This window comes from Procambarus clarkii, chromosome 10 (assembly GCF_040958095.1).
Source record: "Procambarus clarkii isolate CNS0578487 chromosome 10, FALCON_Pclarkii_2.0, whole genome shotgun sequence".
NCBI classification, from domain to species: domain Eukaryota; kingdom Metazoa; phylum Arthropoda; class Malacostraca; order Decapoda; family Cambaridae; genus Procambarus; species Procambarus clarkii.
The window spans coordinates 24,353,792-24,381,291 of record NC_091159.1 but is presented as its reverse complement, the minus strand read 5'-3'; the positions used below and the strand labels follow the sequence as shown (position 1 = coordinate 24,381,291).

At 36.7% G+C, this 27,500-nt stretch overlaps 2 protein-coding genes across 4 annotated transcripts in view; both read left to right on the top strand.

Annotated features, from left to right (window-relative positions):
* Nucleotides 1–3, top strand: part of LOC123746467 (protein kintoun) — a 23,986-nt gene extending 23,983 nt beyond the window's left edge. The window contains exon 2 of the mRNA XM_045727995.2: nt 1–3. This exon is cut by the window's left edge and continues 3,130 nt beyond it. The gene's annotated coding sequence lies outside the window, so the exon portion shown is untranslated.
* Nucleotides 4–7,188: 7,185 nt separating this feature from the next.
* Nucleotides 7,189–21,087, top strand: LOC138349712 (uncharacterized). Of its 3 annotated transcripts, XM_069321753.1 has the most exons (7): nt 7,226–7,327; nt 9,424–9,487; nt 11,280–12,113; nt 13,539–13,718; nt 15,183–15,584; nt 16,218–16,262; nt 21,027–21,087. In XM_069321753.1, the coding sequence occupies exons 3-7, from the start codon at nt 11,287–11,289 to the stop codon at nt 21,070–21,072; spliced, it is 1,500 nt and encodes a 499-aa protein (XP_069177854.1). In that variant the 5' UTR covers nt 7,226–7,327; nt 9,424–9,487; nt 11,280–11,286; the 3' UTR covers nt 21,073–21,087. The 3 variants fall into 3 exon arrangements, with proteins under 3 accessions (XP_069177852.1, XP_069177854.1, XP_069177853.1); XM_069321751.1 differs by lacking the exon at nt 9,424–9,487 and having other exon boundaries at nt 7,189–7,327; XM_069321752.1 differs by lacking the exon at nt 9,424–9,487 and having other exon boundaries at nt 7,226–7,331.
* The last annotated feature ends 6,413 nt before the right edge of the window (nt 21,088–27,500 follow it).

The window sequence follows — 27,500 nt, the reverse complement described above, 5'->3', positions numbered from 1 at the left end:
TAATATGCATTTTTATATCATGTTAAATAAGATTTTTATTGGTACTGGCTACCAGATCAGTGCCTCCAGACTCCTGGTGGATCCAGGTGAATCCTGGTGGACCTGGGTGAATCCAAGATCTATAACCTTTAGCATATCATGGTCCATAGGTTAAGGTGCATCTGCGATTACCCGGGACACTGGTTCAATCCCCGTCTTGCTCCAAAGATTTTCTCATAAATATATGACGTTACTGTGATTCCCTTGTGTGTAGCAAGTTTTCATCTTTTGTAACTACTTGTCTATACTGTACTTTATAAATATGACAAAATTATGGTGGTATTAGAGGAACACGGAATGCAGACATAACACAGATTTGCAATAGTATTTGATAAATATAATAATGGAGTGATGTATATACAGGTCCATAAAATGATGGCCAACAAAATAGCAGGTTAAGGAAGAAAGTGGTTTTAAAATTTTCTAATAAATGGATCACAAAGGATAACGGTATCTAAAAAAAAAAAAAAAAAAAAAAGAATATGGTATTCATTTAGTCATCAATACAATATGTAGTCATGTTTTGCTAATAACAAAAGTAGTATAAAATACTAGTACTATATTACAATCAGGTATCAACAGTCTCCCAATGGGCAACAGAAAATATGATATTTAGTGGTTAGTAATAAACAATTGTTTATATAAATGACTAATACTGTACCTTAAAATAAGCACAGGTTACTAGACTTAACAAAATCCCTAAGTAGAATGGAGTAACAAGATAAACATAATACAGTAGAAGCTAAAAGAATAATAAGATATGAAATAATAGGAGCTGACTGGGAGTCGGCTTCCAGCAAAAAGATCTCAGTTTCACTTCCTTGGCAGGACAGAAGCATTTGAGCAAAATTTCCTTTCACCTGATGTGTTTGTTCACTTTACTGATGTATTAGCAGTAAATAGGTTCCCAATAATTAGGCAACTGTTGTGAGTTACATCATGGAGAAGGTCAGTAGTTGCCCTAAGGGGACCTTGATCAGCCTAACAGGTTTCTTGCCTCTGACTTTGGAAAGCCATAAGATGGAACTATAAAGACAAAACTAAATTCATGCATGTTTGTCCTGGATAAATTGTATCCATTATTTATATGGAATGCACTAAGTAAAGCTCTTAATTTGTTTAAGCTACTGTATTGTCAAAATGGCAAAATAACTCTGTTGAAAAGCTGAGGTGCAATAGGTATGCTGAAAGAGAATTCTATCAACATCAAGGGCCCAAAACTTTTCATCATTCCTTTTAAATATAAGCGGAATAACAAGCTGATCTCTCGTGGTGTTCAAAAGAACTAAACACCAAAGGATACCTGATCAACTGGGCTATGATTCATATATCAGGCTATGAGCAACTGTGTCTAACAGTCTGGTTGACCAGTCCATCAACCAGAAAGCCTGATCAGAGATCAGGCTGTTGGAACTTTGATCCTCAGAACCAATGCAAGGTAAGGTACCTCTTGAAATGCTAATGCACACACACTTTTACACATGTACACTTCTTCGGTTTTGTATACGTTAGATTTTGATTGCCCTAGTTATTCATCTGCATCTCTACTGTCTGGTCATCAGAGAGTTAGCATTCATCATGAAGGTTTGCAGTCAAGTATAGGGGCATGCTGCCTTTTTCCTGTCCAAAGGCTGAATGGTGGAGTTGGAGTATGCCTCCAGTATTGTCTCAGTTAATTTGCAAGACTCCTTTACTAACCTCACATTTATATAGCATGTGCACAAAATTTAAATGTTTCTGAATTTCTAAATTGTATTTCACAACCCATTAGTACAGCATTAGAATACACATTATTATATGTGGTATCCATTTCACTTAATCTTCACAATATTTTTCTATGTATAATTTCAAAAATTTCACCATGGAAAGTCCCAATCATCTACTGTATGGAAGGGTATAGAAAATTCAATCAAATTTAACATCAACCATATTTTTTTACTTGATAATTGGTTCAAATTCTGTCGTTGACCATCCATGGTTCATAGTAGTAAAGACCAGATACAAATGTTTGGTTTATTTATTTTTTAAAATATATAAATGCAACAGTAAGGCATCTGTATGCTAGAGCAAGAAACATGCTAAAAACACATTTACTTTATAGTAGTAAAATGATAAAATCGAGGCTCGACCAGTACTACCTTATCACAGAGTGATGGAAGACCAGGAGCTTACAGAAGTTTCTCCAGAGTATCTTGTGGCTTCCCATGACTGCATTGCAAGACACTCTTCCTGGAACATTTCAGTAAATGTTCCTATTATCTTGCCATCTTTATTGATGGCTCAAAAACAACAGATGGTGTGGTTTCTTTCCATTGTTTTTCAGATGTAATGAATGTGTCATCTCTTCAGGGCTTTTTTTTTTCTTTTTTTTACTGTTGTATTGTACGCAATTTTGTTTAAAAAATGTATATTATTAAATTAAGTCTTTTTTTATTGTTTTAGATTCTGCAAGCTCTTTTTGGCTATCAGATTTATTAACCACCTTAATCCTTTATTTTTGAAATCCAGTAATGGCTGTATCTTATTTTTAGCAAGTTGTAGTTTTTTAGTTTTTAGTAAGTAAGTTTAACTAAGCACCTAGTCATTGGTATAGACTTTGACGAACTTCGACAGTGAATAAAGTTGTTACATCTTGCTATAATGTTTTTATGACGTATTAGAACGTATTATAAGTTGATTCACATACAGCACCAGGAACAAGTGAGGGCCACAGGACTAGCACTGCAAACCAGACATGACAGGGCTGATTGCATCTAAACTTTTAAAATACTGTACTGAACAATTTGGACATATGCAAGTTTTGCTCCAGACCACTTCTTTAAAAGGTCAGATGCAACAGACAAGGAGCAATGGGTTAAAATTTAACATGCCATTTAACATGCCAAAATTTAACATGGGTTAAAATTTAACATGGGTTAAAATTTAACATAGAAGGAGGCCGGTCGGCCGAGTGGACAGCACGCTGGACTTGTGATCCTGTGGTCCTGGGTTCGATCCCAGGCGCTGGCGAGAAACAATGGGCAAAGTTTCTTTCATCCTATGCCCCTGTTACCTAGCAGTAAAATAGGTACCTGGGTGTTAGTCAGCTGTCACGGGCTGCTTCCTGGGGGTGGAGGCCTGGTCGAGGGACCGGGCTTGCGGGGACACTAAAGCCCCGAAATCATCTCAAGATAACCTCAAGATAGGAAGATAGCCATACTGTAGCACAGAACAGGAGATGCTTTTTCACCCCGTAGGGCTATAAAATAAAGTACTGTATACCTACAACCTTTTTTTTTTTCCAGAATGTCGGTCAAAAGCATACTTTTTTTTATCACTTGCAACTCCACTTTCTATTTTGACAAAAATGTTTCTGTGGCTATTCAAAGAGTGCCTATTTATTCCAAATATTTTTTGGATACTAGATAAAGATTGCTTTTTTAACATAAGAATTAGGGAAAATTGCAGGAATCCTGTTGACTCGTACACAGCAGCTCTTATTTACAGTATATCCACCCACACACTCAAATATACTGTATGCCCATTCTGCACTTTAATAAATCAAGTGATCCTTATCACCTCACCCGTAGGAACATGAGAATAAAAATAACGGAAACTGTGGGTTGCAATAGGCCCATATGTAATACAATACAGTATCTTCTATTTATATTCACTCAAACTCAAGTATATATATATATACTGTAAATATATATAGACACATATACATATATACATTGCATACAATGGTACCTTCGTTACGAATTTAATCCATTCCAGAGATGGCTCATAACCCAAAAATTCGTAACCCGATACGAATTATAAATTTTCATTTCGGGTTGAACGAAACCCGAAACCCCCAAACAGATTATACACAGACTATTACTCATTGTTGCATTGACTCATAGCATCATGTATTTTCTAGAGTCATGTGAATAATTGCTCATAGCATGACATATTTTCTAGGGTCCAACCAGCGAGTTTTCAAACATGCTCTGAGTTTTTTAGAACATGTTTCAATTCAATAATTCACTGTCGGGGTGACAGGAAGCCAGAATGTATTCATACACATTTGGCTTGTATCGCAGTCCCCTCCCCAAGGCTAAATTACTGACCCCACCCAGGATGCAACCTTGCAACAAGCTGACTAACTCGTGAATACCTACTCACTGCTAGGTGAACAGAGGCATTAGGTGAAAGGAAATATGGCCAACCATTTCTGTCCCGCCTGGGTTTCAAACCCAGAATTCTCGGTTGTACGTCAAGAACAAACCTGACTGTACTATCGGGATCCTTTCTAGTCATATCAACTATTTCTCATAGTAACAAGTACTGTATGTTGTTGTCCTCGTGCCCTGTAGTCCTCATGGTGAAGTGGTAAAGCACTTGCCCTCGAGTGGTTTGTCCTGGGTTTGTTCCCTGGCCAGGGAGGATTGACTGGGTTCCAATCCTTAACTGTAACCCCTGTTCACCCAGCAGTGAATGGGTACTTGGTTGTTAAATGATTTGGCGGGTCGTATTCCGGGGAAAATTAAGATTAAGAACCTGTTCGAACCGCTATGCGTGCTAGTGGCTTTACAAGAATGTAAGAGCTCTTGTATATATAAATAAAAATAAAAAAAGTATTTTCTAGTCATGTTAACTATTGCTTGCTCATCACATAACATATATATAACACACACACAGGCTGCCTAACCCTGACAAAACAAATTATTATTTGTCAGGGTTTTACAAAAGATTGAAGACAACCTTTGTTTATAAAAGTTATACAATTTATGTAGTCAAATCTTCTGCATTACATCATCATCGCTGCTGAAGGAGGCTATAGAGGAACTTTATCACTTGCTAACTGATGGTTTTCACTAAAACATTTGAGACAGGAAATCTTAAAATTTTTTGGAAAACAGCTAACGGTTCCAATACTGTATTCAAAGAAGGGACAGACAAGAAGAACTAAATTACAGACCAGTTTCACTGAAATATTCTGAGAAACGTGCTGGAGAAGATAAACCGTGACGAAAGTGCAGCATAGATTTAGATGAGCAAAGTCATGTTTTGCAAACTTGATCTTGTTCTATGGCAAAGTTACTAAAATACAGTAGGAAAACAAGGCTGGCTAGGTTGTAGCTAGGTCTGTCAAAAAGCATTCAATACGGTTCTTCACAAAAGACTGGTGTACAAGGTGAAGAAGTAAATTGGGATAATTGTGAAGGCACTGAATTGAGTAGGGAAGTACCTGAAAAACAGAAGGCACACAGATACAGACAGACAAGGAGACAGGATAGACAAGGTCTTGAGCTGGAGGAATGCAACATGTGGGATCCTTCAAGACTCTGTCCTGGGACTACTACTGTTTCCAATTTATGTGCATCACCTGAGGAGATGAGTTCATACACGTCAATGTTTGCAGATGATACAAAACTAATGAGGAATGTAAAAACAGAGGACTACAGAAAGAAGACATCGATAAACTGTAGGAGCGGGCAAACAAATGGGTGCTGGAATTCTATCCGAGTAAGTGTTAGGTAATAAAGATGGGGAAGGGAGAAAGAAGATCAGGTGTCTATGCCATAAATGGAAGGTAACTACAGATATCAGAGAAATAAATTTAAGAGTGAATATAATTCCAACATTAACACCAGAGAGACATGTGGGTAGGGCAAGATCGACAGCATATGGAATGCTGACAAACATTAAAATGTCATTTAGAAACCAAAATAAGAACTTTTTTTTTTCAAGATAATCTACGAAGTTTTTGTTAGACCAATACTGGAATATGCAGCACTAGCCTGGAATCCATAACCTGTGAAGCATAAAACTAAAATGGAAAAAATACAGATGATTGCAACAAGATTAGTGCCATTTGCTTAACTAAACGAATTGGAGGGTTCAGTTCCTGAACCGATTATGTGCCTCTGTAATCCTTTACACCACCGCCCACGGGATGGGTATGGGGTGCATAATAAAGAAATTGAATTGAGCTGAGAGGGTAAAGCTATGAGGATAGGCTGAGGGAACTGAACCTCACAACCATGGTGGACAGAAGAAACAGAAGAGACATGATCACAACATACCCAAGATTTTAATAATTCACCGAGGGAATAGACAAGGTTACTTTCTCTCAATTTAAAGATGCTGCTTTAAATTGAGAGAAAGTAAGATAACACAAGTAAGTAATTATCAATAGAAGGCACCAAACTAAGATAACACAAATGGGAGCTAGGAATAATAAGGTAATGAAATACTTGTACTCTGTACGGGGTAGTCATTAAATAAATGACTTATTTTGCCTCATTTAAAACATTTACTTCAGGTAAATTAAGTAGCATGCACTGAAAATTGTAAGTTGCCGCCATCCAAAACTTAAAGACAAGATACAACAAAGAATTCGAACATCAGAATAGTTCAGCTTTTATGAAACAGGTACAATAAAGCTAATAGGTGGGGCATAATAAGAGCTAGCCATTAATTATTACATCTCCGTAGTCACTAATAGGTAGGCGCCATCTAGCTGAGTGACGTCACAAAAACGATGACGTGTCTGGTTCTTATATGGATGCAGGTCTTAGACCGTCATCAAGCATTGAATCTAAAATCGGAGCCAGAATAAAATTATGACAGTCTTGTGCATATCATATGAAACATTTTATCTAGTATTTTGGTAAAATTTAGGTTAGGTTAAGTTATGTTGGGTTGAGTTGGATTGTATCGAGTTGGGTTGGGTTGAGTTGAGTTAGGTTTCCTTAAAGAACAGTGATGAATTTGGGTGGTGAAAATTTGCTCAAGTCTTAGACCTTACTCAGGACTTGAGCAAATTTTCACCACTCTTCGTCATCCCTAAATAAGTGAAGCTAACAAACTCGATCAAATCTAACCAATCCTATCCTAATCTAGCCTAACCAAAATAACAGGCAAAAGATGATAAAGGTATTTAATATACAGTATGCACAAGGTGTGACGTCACTATAACGTCATCATTTTATCTGGACTCGAAGGGGGTTGGATTCTACTAAAAAAGGCCTCCGAGAACTGAGGTATGGAAGCACTACATCTTATTATTTAAATAAATCTTATTATTTTCACAATATTTTGCAGGCGTTTAATTAAGTATGTAATTTAGTATTCAAATAAATATGAAAATATGAAACGTTGTTTATTAATAGAGTTTGTAAAGTTAAATTTGAAAGATGTGTATGGTGTTTACAGTGTGGAGCAGACGACGGCTGACCGCAATGCAGTAGTGTTGAGCTCCTCTCCCATGGCTGCCTAGCCCGTTACCTCAACACTTTGCTTTACCCCGGCGTGTTTCACAGTAGGTTTGTGAGGGTGTTGGGAGGTGTGTGGTCGCGGGTGTTTGTCTGTGTGCAGCTGGAGCCGTTTTGGTGTGGTGTCCCTTGGGGGTTAGTGCATGGGGTGGGCGTGGTTAGTTTTGGCCTGATCGAAAAAAAAAAACCCAGGCTGATTGTTGTTGGGGGGAAGGACTTTATTGTTGGTACTGTCCCTCTGCTTGCATGTTTTGACAGTTAACTCTTACCTAATTATTGTGTGTCTTAACGTTTCCGTTGAAGAAATGTAGTATGTGTTGTTAATTAATATTCAGGCTAAATCATGGCTCAACTTTTCCAACAATATTATATTTTAAAGGAAAGCAAAAAAATAAAATGTAAAAAAAAATACATTAGGATACTCAATGTATTTAGTGTTTTAATAAATTGTGTAATATAGTGCAGTGATCTAAACTGTACTTGGTTCACAATCGAGGATCGTGCATTCGATCTCTGGGTGGCACATGGACAGTTTGGCATGTTTTCTTTCACCTGATGTTTGTTCACCCAGCAGTAAATAGGTACTGTACAGTGGAACCTCGACTTATGAATGCCCCTACTTATGAATTTTTTGAGTTACGGCCCCTTGTGTCATCGGAAAATTCAACTCGACTTACGACTTTGTTGATACAAATATGGGTCGACGGAGCACGTGGTTCCTGGTGGCACGGGCGACCCCGCTTCAGTTTATCAGACTGCCCGCTTAGTGACGATCGCGCTTGAATTCTTGGTAGAGAATTTCATTGTTTTTCAGCTATTTTGCTTTTTAAACGTAAAAGTAATTATTATACAGTATAGCACACCATAGGTTCCTCAACAATTAGGAAGTCGTGTGCAGTATGGGAAGAAAGGCAAAGTTTTGTTGAAACGACTCGCCCGAATCAAACTGCAGTAGGCCATTGCCATAACCTTTTATAATGACACTGATGTCTCACAACAGACAGATGTTAAAATGTAGGGAAAAAACAAGTATCTATGTAAAGGTTTTTAGTGAGAAAAACAAGCAGTGAGCCACAACCAGGTCCTAGTGGTATGTAGTCAAAACAGGAGTGTGTGTACCCCCAGAGAAGTCATCATTGCCTGATGTTATAATGGAAGGGGACTTCCCTTCCAAACAGTAACACCTCTCCTCTTCCCCTCCTCGCCGTCTTTCATATGCCAACAAGAGGCATCAATAAAGGTAAGCTATAACTTGTACGTACTATAGCACAAAATATGTGTGTGTGTGTATTTTGAAGTTAATATTTTTTTGTGGAACAGATTAATTCAATTTACATTATTTCTTATGGGAAAATTTGTTTAGAATTACAAATTTTCGAGTTACTCATCTCTGGGAACGGATTAAATTCATAAATGGAGGAGCCACTGTACCTGGGATTTCGGCAATTGGGCTATTTGGGTGTCGGAACCTTGATGAGCCTAACAGGCTTCCTTTCCCTGACTAAGGGACACCACAAGGTGAATCATAAGTTTACTGATAAAATTATGATTCAATGGCCACAACATGTTTTCATATACTGTTCTGCACCAGCAGCTGTATGTAATGCATATTGATTTTTGTAATGTTATTACATATATTTTAGTAAAGAATTAAATATATTGTAATCTTAGAAAATAAGTATTTTACATACCTGTATTTTGATATTGGTGGATGAATAGATTCAAGTTGCAGTTTTGTTTGAAACCATTCATTAGTTAAACCATGTATATAAACCATGCCGATCTAGACGATTAAGGCATCCCTAAGACAATGCAACCTGCCCTCTCAACTAGTATATCACATTTTGACACAAATCCCTAATGTCAAAAGATAATGTAAAGTACAGTGGCTCGCAAAATTGAGGGTTGCCTGTTTTCTATTCGTGGGTCCTCAGTTAGGTTAGGTTCAGGCAATTTAGTACATAATTTTTGTGACTGACAAAAATGTCACAAAAAATGTTTTGTGATGGGCTAGACAATGAGTCAGTCAGGGTTGGGCAAAATGTGTACTTACTGAGGTGTTAACTTTACTAGGGTAATAAATGTATTTACCATAATACATTCACAAAAAATATGGTTGATAGGCAGTTTTGATTTTTTGCAGGTTTATTTAATTTGAGAGCAATACAACATACTGTACAAGTAAATACATGGATGGCAAAGTAACGGTAAGCAGTGTTAAATTAAAGTATACTTTACACTATAAACCTAGCAGTTGGTATGGTTGATTTTTTGAGTAAAGGTGCTGATTACCATTACTTAACAAATCAAAAACTAAATACTCTGTCGACCATGCGAAGCATGTACGGTACTGCCATTATCACTTTGTGGTGGTCTCTTGGTTGCAATGACAATGGAAACCAGCACAGAATAATTACAGTTGGGTAATCACACAATATCCTCAACATACACGTATAAACACATACAAGCAAATAAATAAAAAAATAAATAAATAAATTTACTCATGGCTGACTGCCACTTTTCTCTCCTTTGTCCATTGCAACAATTTTTTTCTCTTAAATACGGTAACACCGAGTTGGGCATAGCATTTATCCCTTGGGTTATTAACTTGATAGCTGTATAATTAGTCAAAAAATAAAAGCTGTGGTCTAATGAAAAAAATTACGTTCATTTATGAACTATAAATGCAAGATTAGTTTTTCTTGAGCCTAAATATTATAATTGGTTTCATTTGGCAAGAAAAGCCAAATTTTGTAAAAACCTAACTATTGCTATGTTATAAAAGACATTTTTAATATTTTGTCCTGTTTCAAAGAGATTTGGCTAATGGAGGCAAGATTGCATTGCAGTTGCTTAAGTCATAGGCAAATTATACCATGAATCACTTCAATGTTCATGGTATTTAACTGAATCTATTAATTTACCTTGCACAACTAAGTTTTTATATGTGTACAGTTCTTGTATTATTTATATACTGCACTGTATATATTTTTTGCTTTAATGCAAACATTCTACTTGTTAGAATAATAGTCACTTTAGCTAAAATTTTAGAATAATCAGATAAATTGAATTTTAAGTCATTGTTTATATTCAGAATATGATATAGAGCAAGGCTGTCCAATTTCTGGTCAGCTGAAGGCCAACATTTTTACCGATATCTTTGGCGAACATCATCTGTACTATGATCAAAGTATTTATTTTTCAAAATGGCTGGCCTCCTTTACTGAGGTGCTGTTGTAAGCTCGGGAAGGTACCGAGGGGTCCTGTTCAGGAATCAAGCATTGAATGTACTGAAACATCTCTTGTTTCTGGTGGTGCCCCAGTAGTGCTCACCTCTGCCTGTTACCTTCTTTCCCATAGGATTGTGGGGTTTTAAACGAGTGCCTCCAGAGTGAGGAGGGGGGTGGGGAGGGGCAAGCTGGGCAAGACCCCAGGTTATCTGAGCTGCCATTTGTTGGCAGTCAGGCACATCACAGTTAGGGAATTTACCCATGGAAACGGTTGTTTATCTTGTTGCCCTAGGGGTGCCTAATTTTCTTCAAGCAGTAGTTTTTGTTACACTTATGCCATCTGATGGCTTCCACAGTTTTGTAGTTGATCTCCAATACCATGCGTACCTCACCTCGTAGAGTGAGAGAGATTCTGGTCCTGAATTATAGTAGGCAAAGGATGGATCTCGGAGGTCTGTTGTGTTAGGCATGGTTGTACCTGAGCTAAGCTAGGAAAACTACTGGGGGACCCACTAGAAAGGGGGCACTGCATATCATTCAGTGCAGGATTTTTGTTTACCTTAATATTATACATCAGTTTAATTTTTATAGAATTTTCATACACGGAGCATGTACAACGGTGAAATTATCTCATAGAATGTAGAATGGTAAGCAACAAGCTTACTCTTAAAGTACTCTTTCTCTTAAAGTAATCCTTTAATAATATCATTTCAGGATAGGATCATTGATCTGTTGTTTACAGAAGATATAATTCCTTTGTATATTACAGACCCACAATGCTTGAAGTAACAAATTTACGAAATGGTGAGGTGCTTCCACACCGGCTATGCCTTTTACGTGTGGTGGGAACACAGCCAGAAGCCACATGTGCTGCTATCCACAACCAGAGTGACAACAGCAGAAATGGAGCATTATGGAAGATACATCAAGGAGGATTCAATGCACTGGTTCCACTTGTTAAAGGGAATAATGATTTAAGAATTATCTGTGGAACTGAAGAAACTACAATACAGGTGGTGTACAAACCATTAGACATACCCAGGTTTATTCGTCTAGTTTACATTACATGTCTAAATGAAGAAAAGTTTCAGGGGCCAAAGGACATGGAACGATCCCCAAACACTGCAGTTCGGAAGATCCAAACTGGAGCCCTAGTTTTACAGACATTTATGGCAGAGACACTAGCAGCAGAAGGATTGGGCCGACGCACTTTTCGTTTTGAAATAGACACTGAAGGAAATCCAATAGTTCATGTTATTCAGTTGCCTTTGACTATACGGGAAGCACACAAATTCACAGAGGAGCGGTTGTGGGAAACTTCAGCTCTGCATATTTTGTCTTCTCACCTATCAGACAAAAATTGCAAGTATGTGGCATTCTTTGGTGGCACCAGGTTCTCAAACCCTGACAAGATATCTCTCAAGAATGAGACAGAAATCATGGCCCTTACTAAAGGCCAAGTGTCACTTGGCGGTGGTGGGCTGGCTTTGGTTGGTACCGGAGCACTGTACTCGTGGGCGACCGAGGTGGATGAAGTAATGGATGCTATGCGGGATACTGAACCTGTTGATACAACATCATTAATGGATTTTAGTGGTGGAAGGTTTGTTTTTTTTAAGTCTTAATTGGATTATAATGTGTGTGTGTTTTTGTTGTTGTTTGTGCATGCGTGTGCATTCATTTATTTGTGTTAGCATTGAATAAGATTTAGCTTCTGAGCATGTTTACATTTTGTTTATCACAATAATAATCTTCAAATTTCTTCTCATTTCTTTGTGTATTAGAAACCAGCTTAAGATGGTGATATTTGGTATACTGTACAGTAATACAGTGCAGCATGAAGTGCCTCTTCAACTCTTGCACTTAGTTTTCACTCGAATACTCTACTGTAATAACCATAGTGTTTTCTTGCAAATTTAATTTGACATTACAATCACAATTCCAATAGAGGGAAACGGTCTTGTATGACTAGCTTCTTAAAAAAATCACAGGAACTGATACGGCAGTGCATATTATACATATAATTTATTTTTTTTATACAGAATAATTGATGGACAATTTTATATTTTTGTTCACAATACCTCGCCAGTCAAGATTAAATTAGATCTTTGCCTCGTAAAATATTTTTTCTGAAATTAAGATTGAAATGGAAACTTCTTTGAGATTTTAATCTTTTTTGATATACTTCTTATTAAGTGATAAATTATAACTTCTTATTAAGTGATAAATTATAATTATAGATCACTGCTCCTAAGAGATGAGTTAGCACAGTGGTCCACATCATCACTTTAGCACTTCAGCACAGTGGTCCACATCATCAGCTTACAACCAACGTTCCTGGGTTTAGCTCCTGCAATAGAACAGAATAATAGCTATTATTTCTTTCACTTGATGTCTCTGTTCACCTAGTAGTAAATAGGTACCTAGGAGTTAGGCAATTGTTCTGGGTTGCATCCTGAGTAAGATCAGTACTCACCCTTGGTGAATAGCGAGTACCCGATACAGTACTTGTTTTTTTTTTCCAGTATTTTCTATGTAACGAGAATTTTTGTTAGAGCGGCAGAGATTACCGGTAATCCTTAGCCTCTCTTCTCGCCTGCTATTAATCCCAAGGTGGTTGGAGGTTAGTGGTAATATATAGTTTGTGGAAGGTGGCAACACGTTTATCACACATCTTGTACAGTATGGTATTTTTTTATTTAATATTTTAAATATTTATTATTTTTCTATTATTAGTTCATTGTTTTCTCTGATTATACTTTATTTCTTGCACTATTTTGCACAGGTATGTACATTAATAGGATAGATTTTATATTCTGTATTTTTATCTCAAGAGGTTACCTGAAGTAAGTTATCTTTCATTATGTAGCATTGCATTCATATATATTGATTCACATTGCAAAATCTTTTATCAGATTGCCTCCCCCATATTATAGGAAGGACCAGATGTATGTGATGGGCATATTTCGTAATAACTTGCGTTAATTTATGCAACATGTAATTTTTTAGTAACGCATTTTTTCTGCAGAGGTACATGGGGAGCATGTTATGGCACACACCTGGGCTCTGTGCTGCATGAGCTGGCACACACCCTCGACCTGGGCCACACTCCTCATGGCATCATGGCTCGAGGGTTTGAGGATCTGCACGTTTTCTTCACAACAACTAAGCTCACATCAGATTACCTTCCACAGTCGCCACATCACAGGTTTGTCATTTGTATGGGTTTTTCAGTTTTAACCCCTGCACTGTGCACCTGTTTCATGTGACAAATTCATGATGCTGTCGTTAATGAATTAACATTACGTGAACAGTTTTTAAACAAAATATTGCCAAATTCAACAGTTTTCGTTTCAAATCATAGAGAGTGAATAAAAACATTAAAAACATTCAAATATTGCTGAATTAAAAAAATTTCACTCCCCCACCCCCCACACTGAGCACCTTAAAGTCCTATGTGCAGTGAAGTGGTAGATTAGTAATTTTATTTTATAATGGGACATTTTTTTGGGGGGGCAAGGCTTTGTTTTAAGACTAAATATTCACATTTGATATGTAATCTTGGAATATCAAATATAAATCTATACTCTGTTGTCAGAAGTTAACAGAAATGTGCTAACAGAAACTAGGATGTTTATTGTCTATCACAATGCAATGCATCAGACAAAACCAGTGCCGTTCTAATGCATTGGCACACTGGGCAAGTTGCCCAGGGGGCCCCCCATTATTCTAGGGGCCCATGCTGCCATATTGTTCACGAGAGATCTCTCAGCAGAGCTGATAATTTCTCTACCTCTTGCTGGAAAAGCCTGGGATTCAAATTCCTTTTCAAAAATATAATTATTATATGCATAACTATCTGATGATAATCCTGCACTTAAGCACATAGACAGGTCCATGACTAGGCTACAAGTATCACCTAGGAAGTTAAGCTTATATAGGGACTAGATCACATGAAATGTAAAGTGTGAACAAAGACAGGGTCACACACTAGATAATAATAATAATAATAATAATAAATAATAATAATTATTATTACTGTATAAGATAGACAAAAATAGCTCTATCTGACAGCAGGTTACACCTGGAAATTTTGTGATCAAGAGAGCAACTTCTTAAAATCACAAGAAGAATGCAGAAACCTATTATTCGATAGCCAGCACATGGTAGATAAGATGGAAGTTTTCCCAGACACCTGGGTCTTGTAGCTAGACAGTAATGCAAATGAGAGAAAAAAATCAGTAGTGGGCTAACTGCACTACAAAACACAGTTGACAGTATTAGGGAGAGAATGAGGTAATAGAGAGAATAGTATATTGTACTTGGGAGAGAAATTTAGGTAAATTATTTGGGAAAGACTATGGTATATATTTTAAATAATATATATGTATGTTCATGTTTTTTGTTTTACTTGTTTATAGCAACAACTATGTATCAAAGCCAAAATGTAAAACTGTAATTACAGTATTCTTGTCCTTGAAATAGGGAACCTCTAACATTGATCCAGTGATCTAAGGGAGGGGGGGGAGTTATATAGATCATAAATAGAATGAAATTGGATGTTCAAAGAAAGCCTACTTGACCCATCTACATTTAAACATTGCAAACAATTGATTATATGCAAATGAGTGAATGATTTAACCAAAATCAGCACACATTCTGTATCTTTCAGTTCAATTATGAGGCAGTCTATGTCAAGTTCATTGATCAAAGAGTCTGTTACCTTCACAACTGATTTTGTGCGAAGAATCCCATTGGACAACATCAATATGACTGTTGAACCTCCCAAAGAACCTTTAGCATCAAGTGGGGTCTACAGCCCTCCGATTCTCACCAGAAGATGTCCAACAAAGTTGAACAATTCTAACTCTGAATCTATCTCGCCCTTGACAATAGAAGAATCGTTGTCTCCTTCTCGAACGCATAAGAATGCATGTAGTCGCACACTTCTCAATGCACCGTCTCCAAATATAACAAGCAGTCTTAACAACAACAACAAACTAATGGAGAATGATGGAAGCAAGTGTCGAGCATTCTGGGCAAGGTCAAGTGCTGTATTATTGGCATTTCATAAGTGAGTATCAAAGTGAGTTACTTGTGTGGTGCAGGCAATAAGTCACAATAACGTAACTGAAAATTAGACAACCAACCCATACATCTGAAAATAAGGTAAGTGATGACATTTTGGGCTGTCCTAGACCATTGTCATGATATTATTTACAGATTTGTGGGTTGGGTGTCCACATATGTGATGCTTTAAATTTGCAAATCTTGGTATTACTTGTAATTGTACATATAGTTCATTGAAATTGTACAGTTGTAATTGTACATATATGTACAGTAATTATACATATAGTTGGCCAAAACCTTCATTGGTTAGGAAAGTTATTGGCAGGAGAAAGGTCTGCCAGTTCTTTCTGATATTTTTTTATTGTGTATTTCAAATTTTAGTACTGTCCTATCTAGTATGAATTTGGCACGTAGGCTGTTCCACAAGCTTATGATCATTTAAGTGAAAAAATGTCTCCTATTATAAGCTTTGCATTGGCTTGGGGAACTTTAAATTGTTGCCCCTTTGTTTATATAATTTTTGAATTTAAAATTTGTTAATAATTTAGTGACTGTTTTTTTACATCTTGCATAAGAGTATACTGTGTATGTACTGTATTTGTTTGAAACGGTTTCTAATCTGATTTTTTGGGGGCAGGTGGCTCAACGTTGTGACTGATGGAGATGCTCCTGAATTGAAAGGGTAAGAATATTTTAATTGCACTAGTTGTAATTTTGTTTACACTATATAAATTAGAAATGGTCCCATTGTACAGTATATACATTTGTCTTGATAGTAAGACAGTATCTGCAGAATTTTTCTGAGGCACTTTGATTACTAAGCATTTGAAACTAAACATTTAACTAGTCAGGTTTTAATTACAAAATTAGGTAATAGAAGAGCAAAATGCAAAGTTTGTTTATTAACGTGGTGCACAGGAAGCGAAAGAGAAAAGTTGAAGCTGAAATGAAGTAGAACATATAAAAAATATGGATTATGGATCTCTCTTAACAAAAAGACAGCTTGTTGATGAAAATAAGAAGGAAGTGGAGAGCTTTGATTCAGGCATGATTTAGGCCTTCAGGCATGATGGGAAGACATGAAACAGACAGCTGAGAAAGATTGGCCTGTGAGATGTATCGGGAAAATTCTATAATTAGGAAGGATATTGGAAAATGTTGTCGATAATTCCTTTGGCCTGTTTTATCTAATTTTCCAGTTTTATATATGTTCTGATAGTAAATACAGAATTAACTAGTCAAATACCTTAGTAAAATTTTATAAATTGATTCTGAATATTTGTCAGATTGATATACTGTACTGTGTATTGTTTACACAATTCAGACATACAACTGTTACATAGGTCTTTAATGTCTGTATGTAAAACTCGCATTTACAAAAATAATTGCGTGGTGTTATGTGATGAATTCCTAGGGAGCATATTTATATCGTGATGAAAGTGTCATAGGTCAATTTCCATACTAACATGTAAGCTAATTTTTGTGCTGAGAGGTGATAAAATTACAACCGTGGGAGCTAACCAGTTAGAAGCAAGTCACAATGTCCAGGAAGATTCTGCATATACAATACAGTATCTTCAATATAAATGTAGGTCATACATGTAGTGACATGTAGTTAGCTGTCCCCGTGGTACAGTGGTAAAACACTCGTCTGGCGCTTTGCGAGTGCTTGGGCCTGGGTTTGTATCCTGGCCCATGGAGGATTGATTGGGTGTCATTCCTTAATTGTAGCCTCTGTTCACCCAGCAATAAATGGATACCTGGTGGTTAAACAATTTGACGGGTCATATTCTGGGAAAAATTAGGATTAAGGATCTGTCCGAAATGCTATGCGTGCTAGTGACTTTACGAGAATGTAAGAACTCTTTTGTGTGTGTGTGTATATATTATGTAAATATATATGTAAATAAAATAAATAAATAAAAAGTGTATATAATTAAATAATTATTTTGTAGGGGTACAAGGCTCTTCATAAATACATAGTACAGTACAACCTCAATTCAATGAATTATGACCAAAACCAATTATTGCAGTGAGGGATTTGTTGCAGCCAGAAATGCCTACAGGATGCATTTCCCATGCTCTATGAACTGATTTCACCTAGCAAAATTTACATTTCAACCTGTAATAAAATATACAACTACCAAATGAACATGCATCTTTGGTCATTGTGTAATCATACCAGGCACTGGAGCTAAGTTGCACTGGAGAACATTTAATCACTGCTTATCTACTAAGAGGCTCAAACAAGATTATCACCCATATATAAAACACACAGGACAAGCCTGAGGGTAAGGAAAACCCTGTAGTAAAGGAGGGAAATGTTGATGGTAGAAGGAATAGCATTTTGTATCAAAGAACTCTGGCATTCCTCTACCTTGCACCAGAGTTACACCAATCTCTGTAGTGGGCTGCAGTGTTGTCCCAAAAGAATAAAGCTTTAAGATTACCTGATCAAGATCACGTTATTAGGCCCCCACAATTTGTAACTGTGTATGAATAGAAAATCTGGTTGTCAAGGCTCTTGGCCATCTACACTTCTACCTTAATCCTGTAGCAAGGCCTCACTCAAACCCAGTCAGGGAGTGGGTGGGTACTGTGTTGATTGTTGATGCAAGTAGTGTTGATGTACAACTACCAACTGCCACCCACTAATGGTAATTATGACATGGGGAAAGGGAAAAGGGCTATTTGGTACTTCCAGAGTGCTACTTGGTGGTCATGTGTGATCTTTGAGCAAGTGAGAGGCCTTTACGTTATTGCAAGAGCATTCTTTAGGGGAGCCTCATTGTTGGATTGAATGTTCTTCAGTGCTGCCTAGCACCAGTTACCTTGTATGTCCCTCCAGAGGCGTCTTGAAACTGACCCTGAGGTGCTTGTACATACTGTATCCTTTTTTTCTTCTAACAAATGTATTTTTTTTGGGGGGGGGGTCCCTGAAGTTATCTTGGTGAGATTACTCCATGTTAATGGTCACATCACTTGCAGAAGTTCTGTTTGGTCTACTGGGGACCAGAGCCAAAACAACAGCATCCTTGGACTTGATTCATCCTGCAGGAGCCATGTTCTTGTTGTTGCTCTTTATTTTAGTATTATCTTTGCATACTATACATGTTTTCTCTCGAGTTGTCGTGTGGGCGTGTACTGACAGTTATATTCTCTGGTGTGTTCAGGAGTTAGTTCCTGAGCGGCCAGGCCACTGCAGTGAAGAGCTTCACCCTGGGCTATTCCAGGATCTTTGATTCCTCTGATTGGGCCCTTGACTGGGGGCATTCCGTTGGATGTGCTGGGGTGCACTGGGGTTTGCGTGGTTGTTTATGTGTGTGCTGCAATAATCATCCATAGCCTGGTTGATTTGGCTGCATTTGATGTCTGTTCTTCCAGTGAGTGGCCCCAATGCCTGTGATTCCTGCTTGGTTAGCAGCTTTCAGGCCATGGCAATCCTCTCGTGGGGTCTCAAGCATAGTCTGTTGTGGATTGGGCCATCAAGCCTGTGCTTGCCTAGTGTGTGAGCTTGATGGGTGTCCATCTTCGCTATTTGACAATGATCATTCTTTCCATCTCAGCCATGCTGCATGTTGGGTCGGCGACACTATGACCCTGAGTCGTGGGAGATTTGTTCTCACTGGGTCTGTTCTTATAGATTTGGCTTTGGATTTGGGAATTTTTCAGGCAGCTGACAGGTGCCTTTTCAGGTGCCTGACAGCTGAGTTGACAGCGCTTTGGATTTGTAGTCCTGAGGTTCCGGGTTCGATCCCCGGTGGAGGCGGAGACAAATGGGCAAAATGTTTCTTTCACCCTGATGCCTCTGTTACCTATCAGAAATAGGTACCTGGGAGTTACAGCTGCTTTGGGCTGCTTCCTGGGGTGTGTGTAACAAAAAGGAGGCCTGGTCGAGGACTGGGCCGCGGGGATGCTAAGCCCCAAAATCATCTCAAGATAATCTCAAGATAAAACCTGCTGCTTTGCAACTAAGCTAGGTTTGCTCGAGTTGGGCAATCACTGCATATTTATCACCTGGATGCCCCGGCATTAACCCCTTTGCTGTTAAGGGACCCGGAATTGGAGATACAGATATTGGTGACTCTCCTGCTGGACTGAGTCCATGCCTCTGCTTCTTTTCCCTGCAAGTGCGGTTCACCATGCTTCTGGTCTTTCCACATGGCTCTGGCGCTAGAGTGTCTGAGGGTTTCGGAGCCACGTCAAGGGATTAGCTTGGAGTTGTAGCTTGGTCGTCTCTGGAGATGGTCCCATTCACTTCAAAGGTCCTGCCTGAGACCGAGGGAGACGAGACCGATTGAGGGAGACTGAGAGTGACTGAGAGGCCTGGGCACCGTTCGTTATCCCTTCTGTTTGGATGTATGAATAAATGGTCAGTCTAAAATTTCACTAATAAAGTGAATGCATGAGGCTGTTACTATAATGTGCAGACAAAATATTGATAGTACTGTGTATGTGAGGAATCACTGAAGGCAAGATTAGTGGGAGACCAAAGATGGATTCTTACAGTATCTCTCCTCCCTATAAGGAAAAGTATTTTGATATCTGCGTAATTTTTCCTTTACACAATTGGTACCTGTTATATACAATAACTATGCCTTTAAATAGTTAAGTACATATCTGCTTTAATTTTCTGTTATAACAAACACATTAATGTATTCTTTCACCATCGCTATAAACTGCAAACAAATTCTTGACATTTGTTTTTCCATTGTATCCATCAACAATAAATATTCAATGTTCATGGCTCTTCTCATGTAAAAATTACACTTTATGATCTATACATTAAGGTTTTTGTGTTTGTGCATTCGATGCCCCATCAGTAAACATTAAAATGTTTGTATTCATTAATTTTAATCTGTAAATAATATTAGTTTTATTCCATTCTTCATAAAATAAAATAGGACCTTGATCCCTACATTAATTGTTTTTTAATTTATTTTTTTAATTTTGCTGGCTATATTCAGCATTCTTTGTTTCTTTTTCCAACTTCAAGCAAATAGATGTCAACATAATTCTTATCAACAGTTTTTGACTTGGTGTTCATATTCAGTATTCTTCCTATGAACATCTTGGTAGTACAGTAGTCGTGATGTGTACTTAGTGCTCATAGTTGTACACTTTAGCTCTGTTCTTTTACCAGGCAGGGTTGATACACAGCAACAGGTGAACAGTCAGCTGCAAGAATCTTTAATATATGGAGAATTAACTGAATTATCTCAAGGACAGAATATATTCACTAAATAACATGAAAATTCCATTCCTGGTTCTTACTCTTCTGCTAGAAAGTGCTGTTAATGTCACCAACACTATTTATCAGAGTTGTACTTGATTTAACTTGGTGTTACTTTTCTTATAATCTCATTAAATTGTCACATTTTGTTTAATATATTTCGTGTATTATAACTTTAATCTGTGTTTAATCATTTTTCCCTTTCAATACTAGCGTAACTGGCCATGCCTTAAAAGTTGGCTGTAGTCCAGCTATGTGAGTAGCTAGCTGACTTGGAAGTTTCACGGTTGTGCGTGTCCTCATGATGTGCAATGCTTTTGCATTGTCCATAAAGTACTTAAGCTATATAACATATTATTCACATTACAATTTTGAAGTTATAATCCACATCACTCAAGGAAGAGCACTATGAATATAGCTCGTACCATGTTCGAGTGTTCCAATTTCTGAATTAAGCTAACAAGTACAGTTGTGTAGAGGATTCTCGATACATATTCATAAGAATATCACAAAACATTGCATAAACATGATATTGTAATACTTTAGAACAGTTCCTAGTTCAAAATGGTTAATTCTTGCATGCCTTTGCTTATTTATAACTAAAACAAAAAATGACAGTGCACACTACTTGTGGACATTCACAACCTTGGAAGGTTTCATCAGCGTCTTCTCTGTTGCAGAAGCTGCTGATGAGGGTCGCATGTATTCATGCTCTTTTAACTTAATCTTTGCCTTTTACTTTAAAAGTGATGCCTGTGCTTCTCATGAAATTTCATAGCTTTCTCTAAACACTGATGCTCTTTCTAAAAATATAAAAAATAGTTTCATTCTTTTATACTTATCCTAAACATTTTCTTCATGACCTCAACACTGTACAATTCAAAGTAACACTAGATTTTTCTTGTTGTAGCAATATATATATAGCAGTTTGCAATGAAATACTAATATATATTGTATTCTTACTCTTCTGTCACGACTTATGATTTTTTCCCCAGGTCAGTGGTGTAGCACAGCCGGGATTCGTATTGTGGAGTTACGAGACCTTCACACCATGGCCTTCCATCACTGGGAGTTTGTCACACGTCCACCGCCACCAGTCCTCCATCTTCCATGGGCACAAGTACCTCACTGGCCATCAGACACGCACATTGAGGTGGTGGCAGAGGATAGTCAGGGTAACTTACTTAAAGGCTGCTTTATGCCGAGGCCACTCTAAGCTGCTTAGCCCATGCTTAGTTATGGCCTCATAGGGTTAGTAAGTTTGTGTGGATTTGAGAATGCTTTTTATTATATCTTGATCAATTATTATATATAAGTAAATTATATTTTGTTATCCACACAGACCTCTTTAAAATTGCAAATATGATAAAAAGTATTCTGCAATATATATTCGAAGCATATGCATATAAATTAAGTCGAACATAAGATACCATTTACATTTGGTGTGGAAGTCTTTATGCAGCTGCTTTCATAAAAATGGAGTGGCCCATTAATAAGTACTTAACGTGCAAGGTGGTACCTTCATTATTCATAAGCCGTAGTAAGATCTGCAAGAAGTAAACATGTCTTGCAGCTTCTCAAGGAAAGTGCCATGATGTGCTGTACCCAATACTTTGGCTTGTGCTTTAAGCAGCCTATAACAACAATTTTCTGAATATCTTTATCCACATTTACGACAAATTTCTTTTCTACTTTATTATTATTATACCTAATTTTGGAGTTAACCAATTTTCTTTAGGAAAACAAAGGGATGTAATACGCCCTTTCCTATTACCACTTCCAGCATACTTTTATGCAACTGATATTTTTTGCTGGTTATTATTTAACATTTTAGTTTACAGTGTTAGCATTAGTGACTAATATATATATACACACCAATAAAATAGCAGACGCTTTGTGAGCACATACATTATACATCACAAAGTTAGCCCTCAATATTTCTACATAGTATCAGTGAGGGTTGCAAGGGTTTGGGCCTATTTTCTTTAGGCTTGTATCAGTCAGCAACAAATAACACTGAATTTCTTAAAGATCTGAGGTTTATCCATTACATATAGGCTGTGAATCATTGCAAACTCCAGCATTCTGCATCTTACAATGTTTCTTGCAATCTCATTAATTATACATGTTGCTTAATTTCAGCAATGGCTGGTTAGCATTTGTAACTACTGGTTTGTCAGGCATATGTTAAATTACCTTGAGCAGCTAGGTTATCAAATAAGAACCGTGTACATACAAAAAGGGATTTTATTTGATTATTTAAAGAATATACTTGTATTTTATTTTTATTGAAAGTTGATCTCATACCTGAATATGTTACATATGCAGTGTTTAAATTGCAGTTCTTATATAGAAATTGGATTGTTTATATTCTGTGGCTGTGGCTGTAAATCATCAGATTTATTAGCAATATAATTCGTAGTAATTCTGTAATATAGATATTATGTACATTAATAGCATTGTATAAATTTGTTTGTACTGTATATACTTATGTAAGTAGATATTTGCTCAATAGAACCTTAGTATCAATAAGTTCACATATCTAACTCACCGATGCAAGAATATCAAATTAGTTTTATTGGTTGCGCAAAGGGTAAGCATATTTTTGTTTGTATTTTAATAATGAAGTGTGATCTTTGTTTAGTATTATTTTATCTCTCTTTAGTATTGTTTTATATTTTTGGTTCTGGTTTATGCAGTTCTGCTAAGCATCCAATTAGATCCCCCCAAAAATACATTGTCCGAGTTTCTTATGCATACAGGGGTCTTTCCTTGTTCAGTAATTTTTGTTAGTTCTCTTGATGTTTTGATGTATATAATGACTCTAATTTTCCTCCTTGATTTATCCTTTTAAATGATATAATTATCATTTTTGTCATAGTAAATCAGTGCCTCTAAACAAATATTGCATTTTGAGTTACCTAAGTTTTAACCATCTTGGACTGCACGCTTCGTAATCAAACGGTCTTCTGTTCTATACATTGTAAACGAGCGTCACACTCATGAAGAGAGGTAATTTTGTGTAAATTTAAATGCAATTTCTAGTCATTTATTATGAAATCTTTAAAAATCCAGTTAATAATGTGCAATTTGACTCAGAAATTCCACAAATATATGTCAGTTTCAGAATGTATGTCAGTGTTCATATCACTTCATCTGATTGCGTCTTCTGTTTTCCGTGTTGAAGCTGCATGTGTGAATTGTCATCTTGTCACCTACTTTTTTTTTTTTTTTTATTGTCTTAAACAGCATTTAAGTATAGTTTTGATTGTAAGAACTGGAGTATAGAGCAATGTCACAACTAATGATTGTAAGGAAATATTATGTAATATTTTTTTGTGGTAGGGGGTCTCCTTGTTGCCTGTATTCACCTAGTTGTGCATGCAGGGACTGAGCTCTGCTCTTACGGCCCGCCTCTCAACTGCCAGTCAGCTGTTACTACTATTTTTTTTTTTCCACACACACACTATCCCCCCAGGAAACAGTCCGTAACAGCTGTCTAACTCCCAGGTACCTATTTACTGCTAGGTAACAGGGGCATCAGGGTGAAAGAAACTTTGCCAACTGTTTCTCGCCAGCGCCGGGAATCGAACTCTGGATCACAGGATTACGTGTCCAGCGTGCTGTCCACTCAGCCACTGGCCCCTACCCCTGTGTACCTTTTCAGATGGTATTTGTTTCAGCATTGTCATTAGATCTTAGACAATCTAATATTGTCAGTATCAGTGTCTTGAGGAGCTATATCCTGATGTGATTATTAGGATTAAATACATCTTCAGAATGTTAGCAGTAGTTTAGGGTTGACTGCATGATTTGCCTCAAGAGCGAGACCAGGAAATGCTTCGGGATGTGTTGAGCATGAAGATATTACCGGTGATCATGTAACACTGTAAGGATTATTTTTGTTATTAATTAACAAAGTGACAATTCAGGTGATTCAAGGCTTATAATGTCCTTAGCAGTTAAATGCAGTAGGTACTTCTTGTACTGTACTTGAAATACAGTAAGGAAAGCCAATATTTACATGTATTTTCTGTTTATAGTTTGTAATTAATACATGTTGCCATCTTTCAACGACAGTTTTGGTGATTGGTTTTCGGTATGAAGAATCTTTCCATTGCCTTTAATACTCATTATTATATGCTGAATCTGTTAATGTAATTCAAATATTGTACTAGATGGAAAGATAGTCTAAAATTTATACATTAGTGTTTCGTGGTGTACGCACACCCAATAGTGATTGCACCAAGGAAATCTACATTGATTAAAGTAGTCTGTTGTATCATCATAATTATAGTGACGACTCGCTGCAGTTAAAGTCTTCATTACTAATTGTGTGAATATGATCTGCACAGAAACAAATATGTTTTTGTCAATTGTTTATATAGCAGTCTGCAAAGTGAATGAAGATGGCACAAGAAAATGCGATGAAAGCTGTAGTTGCATTAACATAATGGACGAAGAGGAATTATTATATAGTTAATAAAAACTGTTATATAATTCCTTGAAATGTGCTGCAACATTCTTTGAATTTAGGGACCTTTAAATTTTGGATTACTCTATCAAAAATTAACTTTCGTAATTATGTTCTTAAATTCAAAAGAATGCATATTTTGTTGGAAAATTAATACTGTATTAGAATTATATTTTAAGTCTGAAGCTGCTTACACAATTTGTTATATGCCAATTACTTAAGATACTCTAAGAATTTACTGTCCAGGTTATAATTTAGTTTTCTTAAATTTTGATGGTAACTTTGACAATATTTTTGGATAAGCCCAATAGTCTTCCATAATTGTATTGAAGATCAACTTGAGATGATTGCTGCTAATGACCTAAGCATATATGCCATGTGGTGTCGCATAAATGATATAGCATTAATGTAAGGCAGGTTCTCTCATATACAGAATATATTGGGTGGTTTTTATGTACAAAACCACAAAATTTATTGCAAGCTATTTTAAGTGACGTGTAATTATCTATTTTTTTTACATGGAATAATATTACATAATTTTTATTTTTTTTATATATATAATTTTACATAATTTTTTAATTTAATTTTGTTGTGTGTGTTTTTGAAGACTCGTTACTTAAAGACCAATGTGAGAGCTCTTGGATGGTGTCTTGAACTGGAAATAAATATTAATTTTAAAGAGTTAGGGTGTTTGAAATGTTTGAAAAAGTCTTTGTGGGCTGGTGTTATGCAAGCCTTGGTGTTCCATATGAAATTAAGATATTCCAACCATAGGCTCTTGCTTTTGAAAGTGTGATAAATAATAATGATATACCGTATAATGTAGTATGGAATGATTACTGTATAGTAATACAGATATGTATTTTAAATGCGTGTTCGTATTTGGATTGGAATACGAATAGAAATCTTATTGTATATATTTCATGTTTGGTACTGCATATAAACTGTAAATTAAGAATCATGATCTTGACTCAAGCACTTTAATTACTGTGTGTATACAAAAATTGTGTATTTACATATAAAGTTGAAGTGCCAAAGTATAATGTAATTAATACATAGTGATATGGGAACCTGATATTTGCAGGTCTTAAGGGCACCTTATTGGCAATAGTTAAGACAGAATTGGTATCTAGAACAACATACGCATTATTGTGGTGCTATTGCTAAAAAATATCAGTGAAGTAAATGACCTGTATGTAGCTTCCATTTGGCAGGAGTGTTGGGTCATGCTGTTTTTTAATGTGGAGCATTGTATATGGCTTAAAGTGCCTAGATTGTTTTGCATGTCAAGTATTATTAAAAAAAAAGGATAGGAAAGGTTGAACGAGTGGACAGACAGATGTAAAATACTGTACTGGCAAAAATGCATATACTGTATGTCCCCATATCTCCTTCTATTTACCAAGAAACAAAACAGTTTAGAATATAATTGGAAAAGTTCATCAGATACTACATGAAGCTTTCATTATAATTTTTGTAGTGTAATGTCCTGATTTTCAGGATGATTGGAAATTGTTTCCTGCTGTCCCAATGTGCCACCTATTCCTCAATGAAATACTGTGAATTTGGTTCCTTTGCCAGCAATCATCTTTTCTTTCTGCTCTCTGTATTGGTTTCCTGAATGTCTATTAATTCTTGAATATTGTGGCATTGGCAGTGCTGTGTGGCCATACTGGCTTAGCTCTTCTATTGATAATTTCAAGCTGTATACTACATCTCTCATCCTAATCCCCAAGTCCATTAGTTAGAAACGCTGTCAGGTTGGTACGTAGCCTGCATAAATGTAATGTAAAGCATATGAAAGTCTCATTGGCAAAATAAAACAAAAATGGAGTTGGAACTCAACTTAAATGAGCACTGCTGTTAAGGAAGCTATCCATACTTGTCCTGTTTCCCCAAAAGGCATTCCCTTTTCTGATTTCTACCCGTTCATTCATTCCTTGATCTGTGCCCATTGACAAAATTGTTGGTTGTTACTTGTAGCAAACTGCATGCTCTTTAGGGTACCCTGTTCTCTTGGCCTTCCTCCTATCACTGTAACTGGTTGTAGGAAAAGGCTCTGGAGAAGTTCAGAATTGGCCATACATGTTTAACTCGCAGGCACTTAATCTAGTGCCGCCCTGCTCCTTATTGTCTATGAACTGCATTGTCCCTCTTACGGTCATGCATCTCCTTGTTGAATGTCCTAATTTCAAGACATTCATGTGTCTTGT

Bases quoted from the DNA above. Each gene is read 5' to 3' on its own strand.
- LOC138349712 (XM_069321751.1), top strand. From the start codon at position 11,287: ATGCTTGAAGTAACAAATTTACGAAATGGTGAGGTGCTTCCACACCGG. The intron at 12,114-13,538 runs GTTTGTTTTTTT...TTTTTTCTGCAG, and splicing joins ATGGATTTTAGTGGTGGAAG to AGGTACATGGGGAGCATGTT. The intron at 15,585-16,217 runs GTGAGTATCAAA...TTTTGGGGGCAG, and splicing joins GTATTATTGGCATTTCATAA to GTGGCTCAACGTTGTGACTG.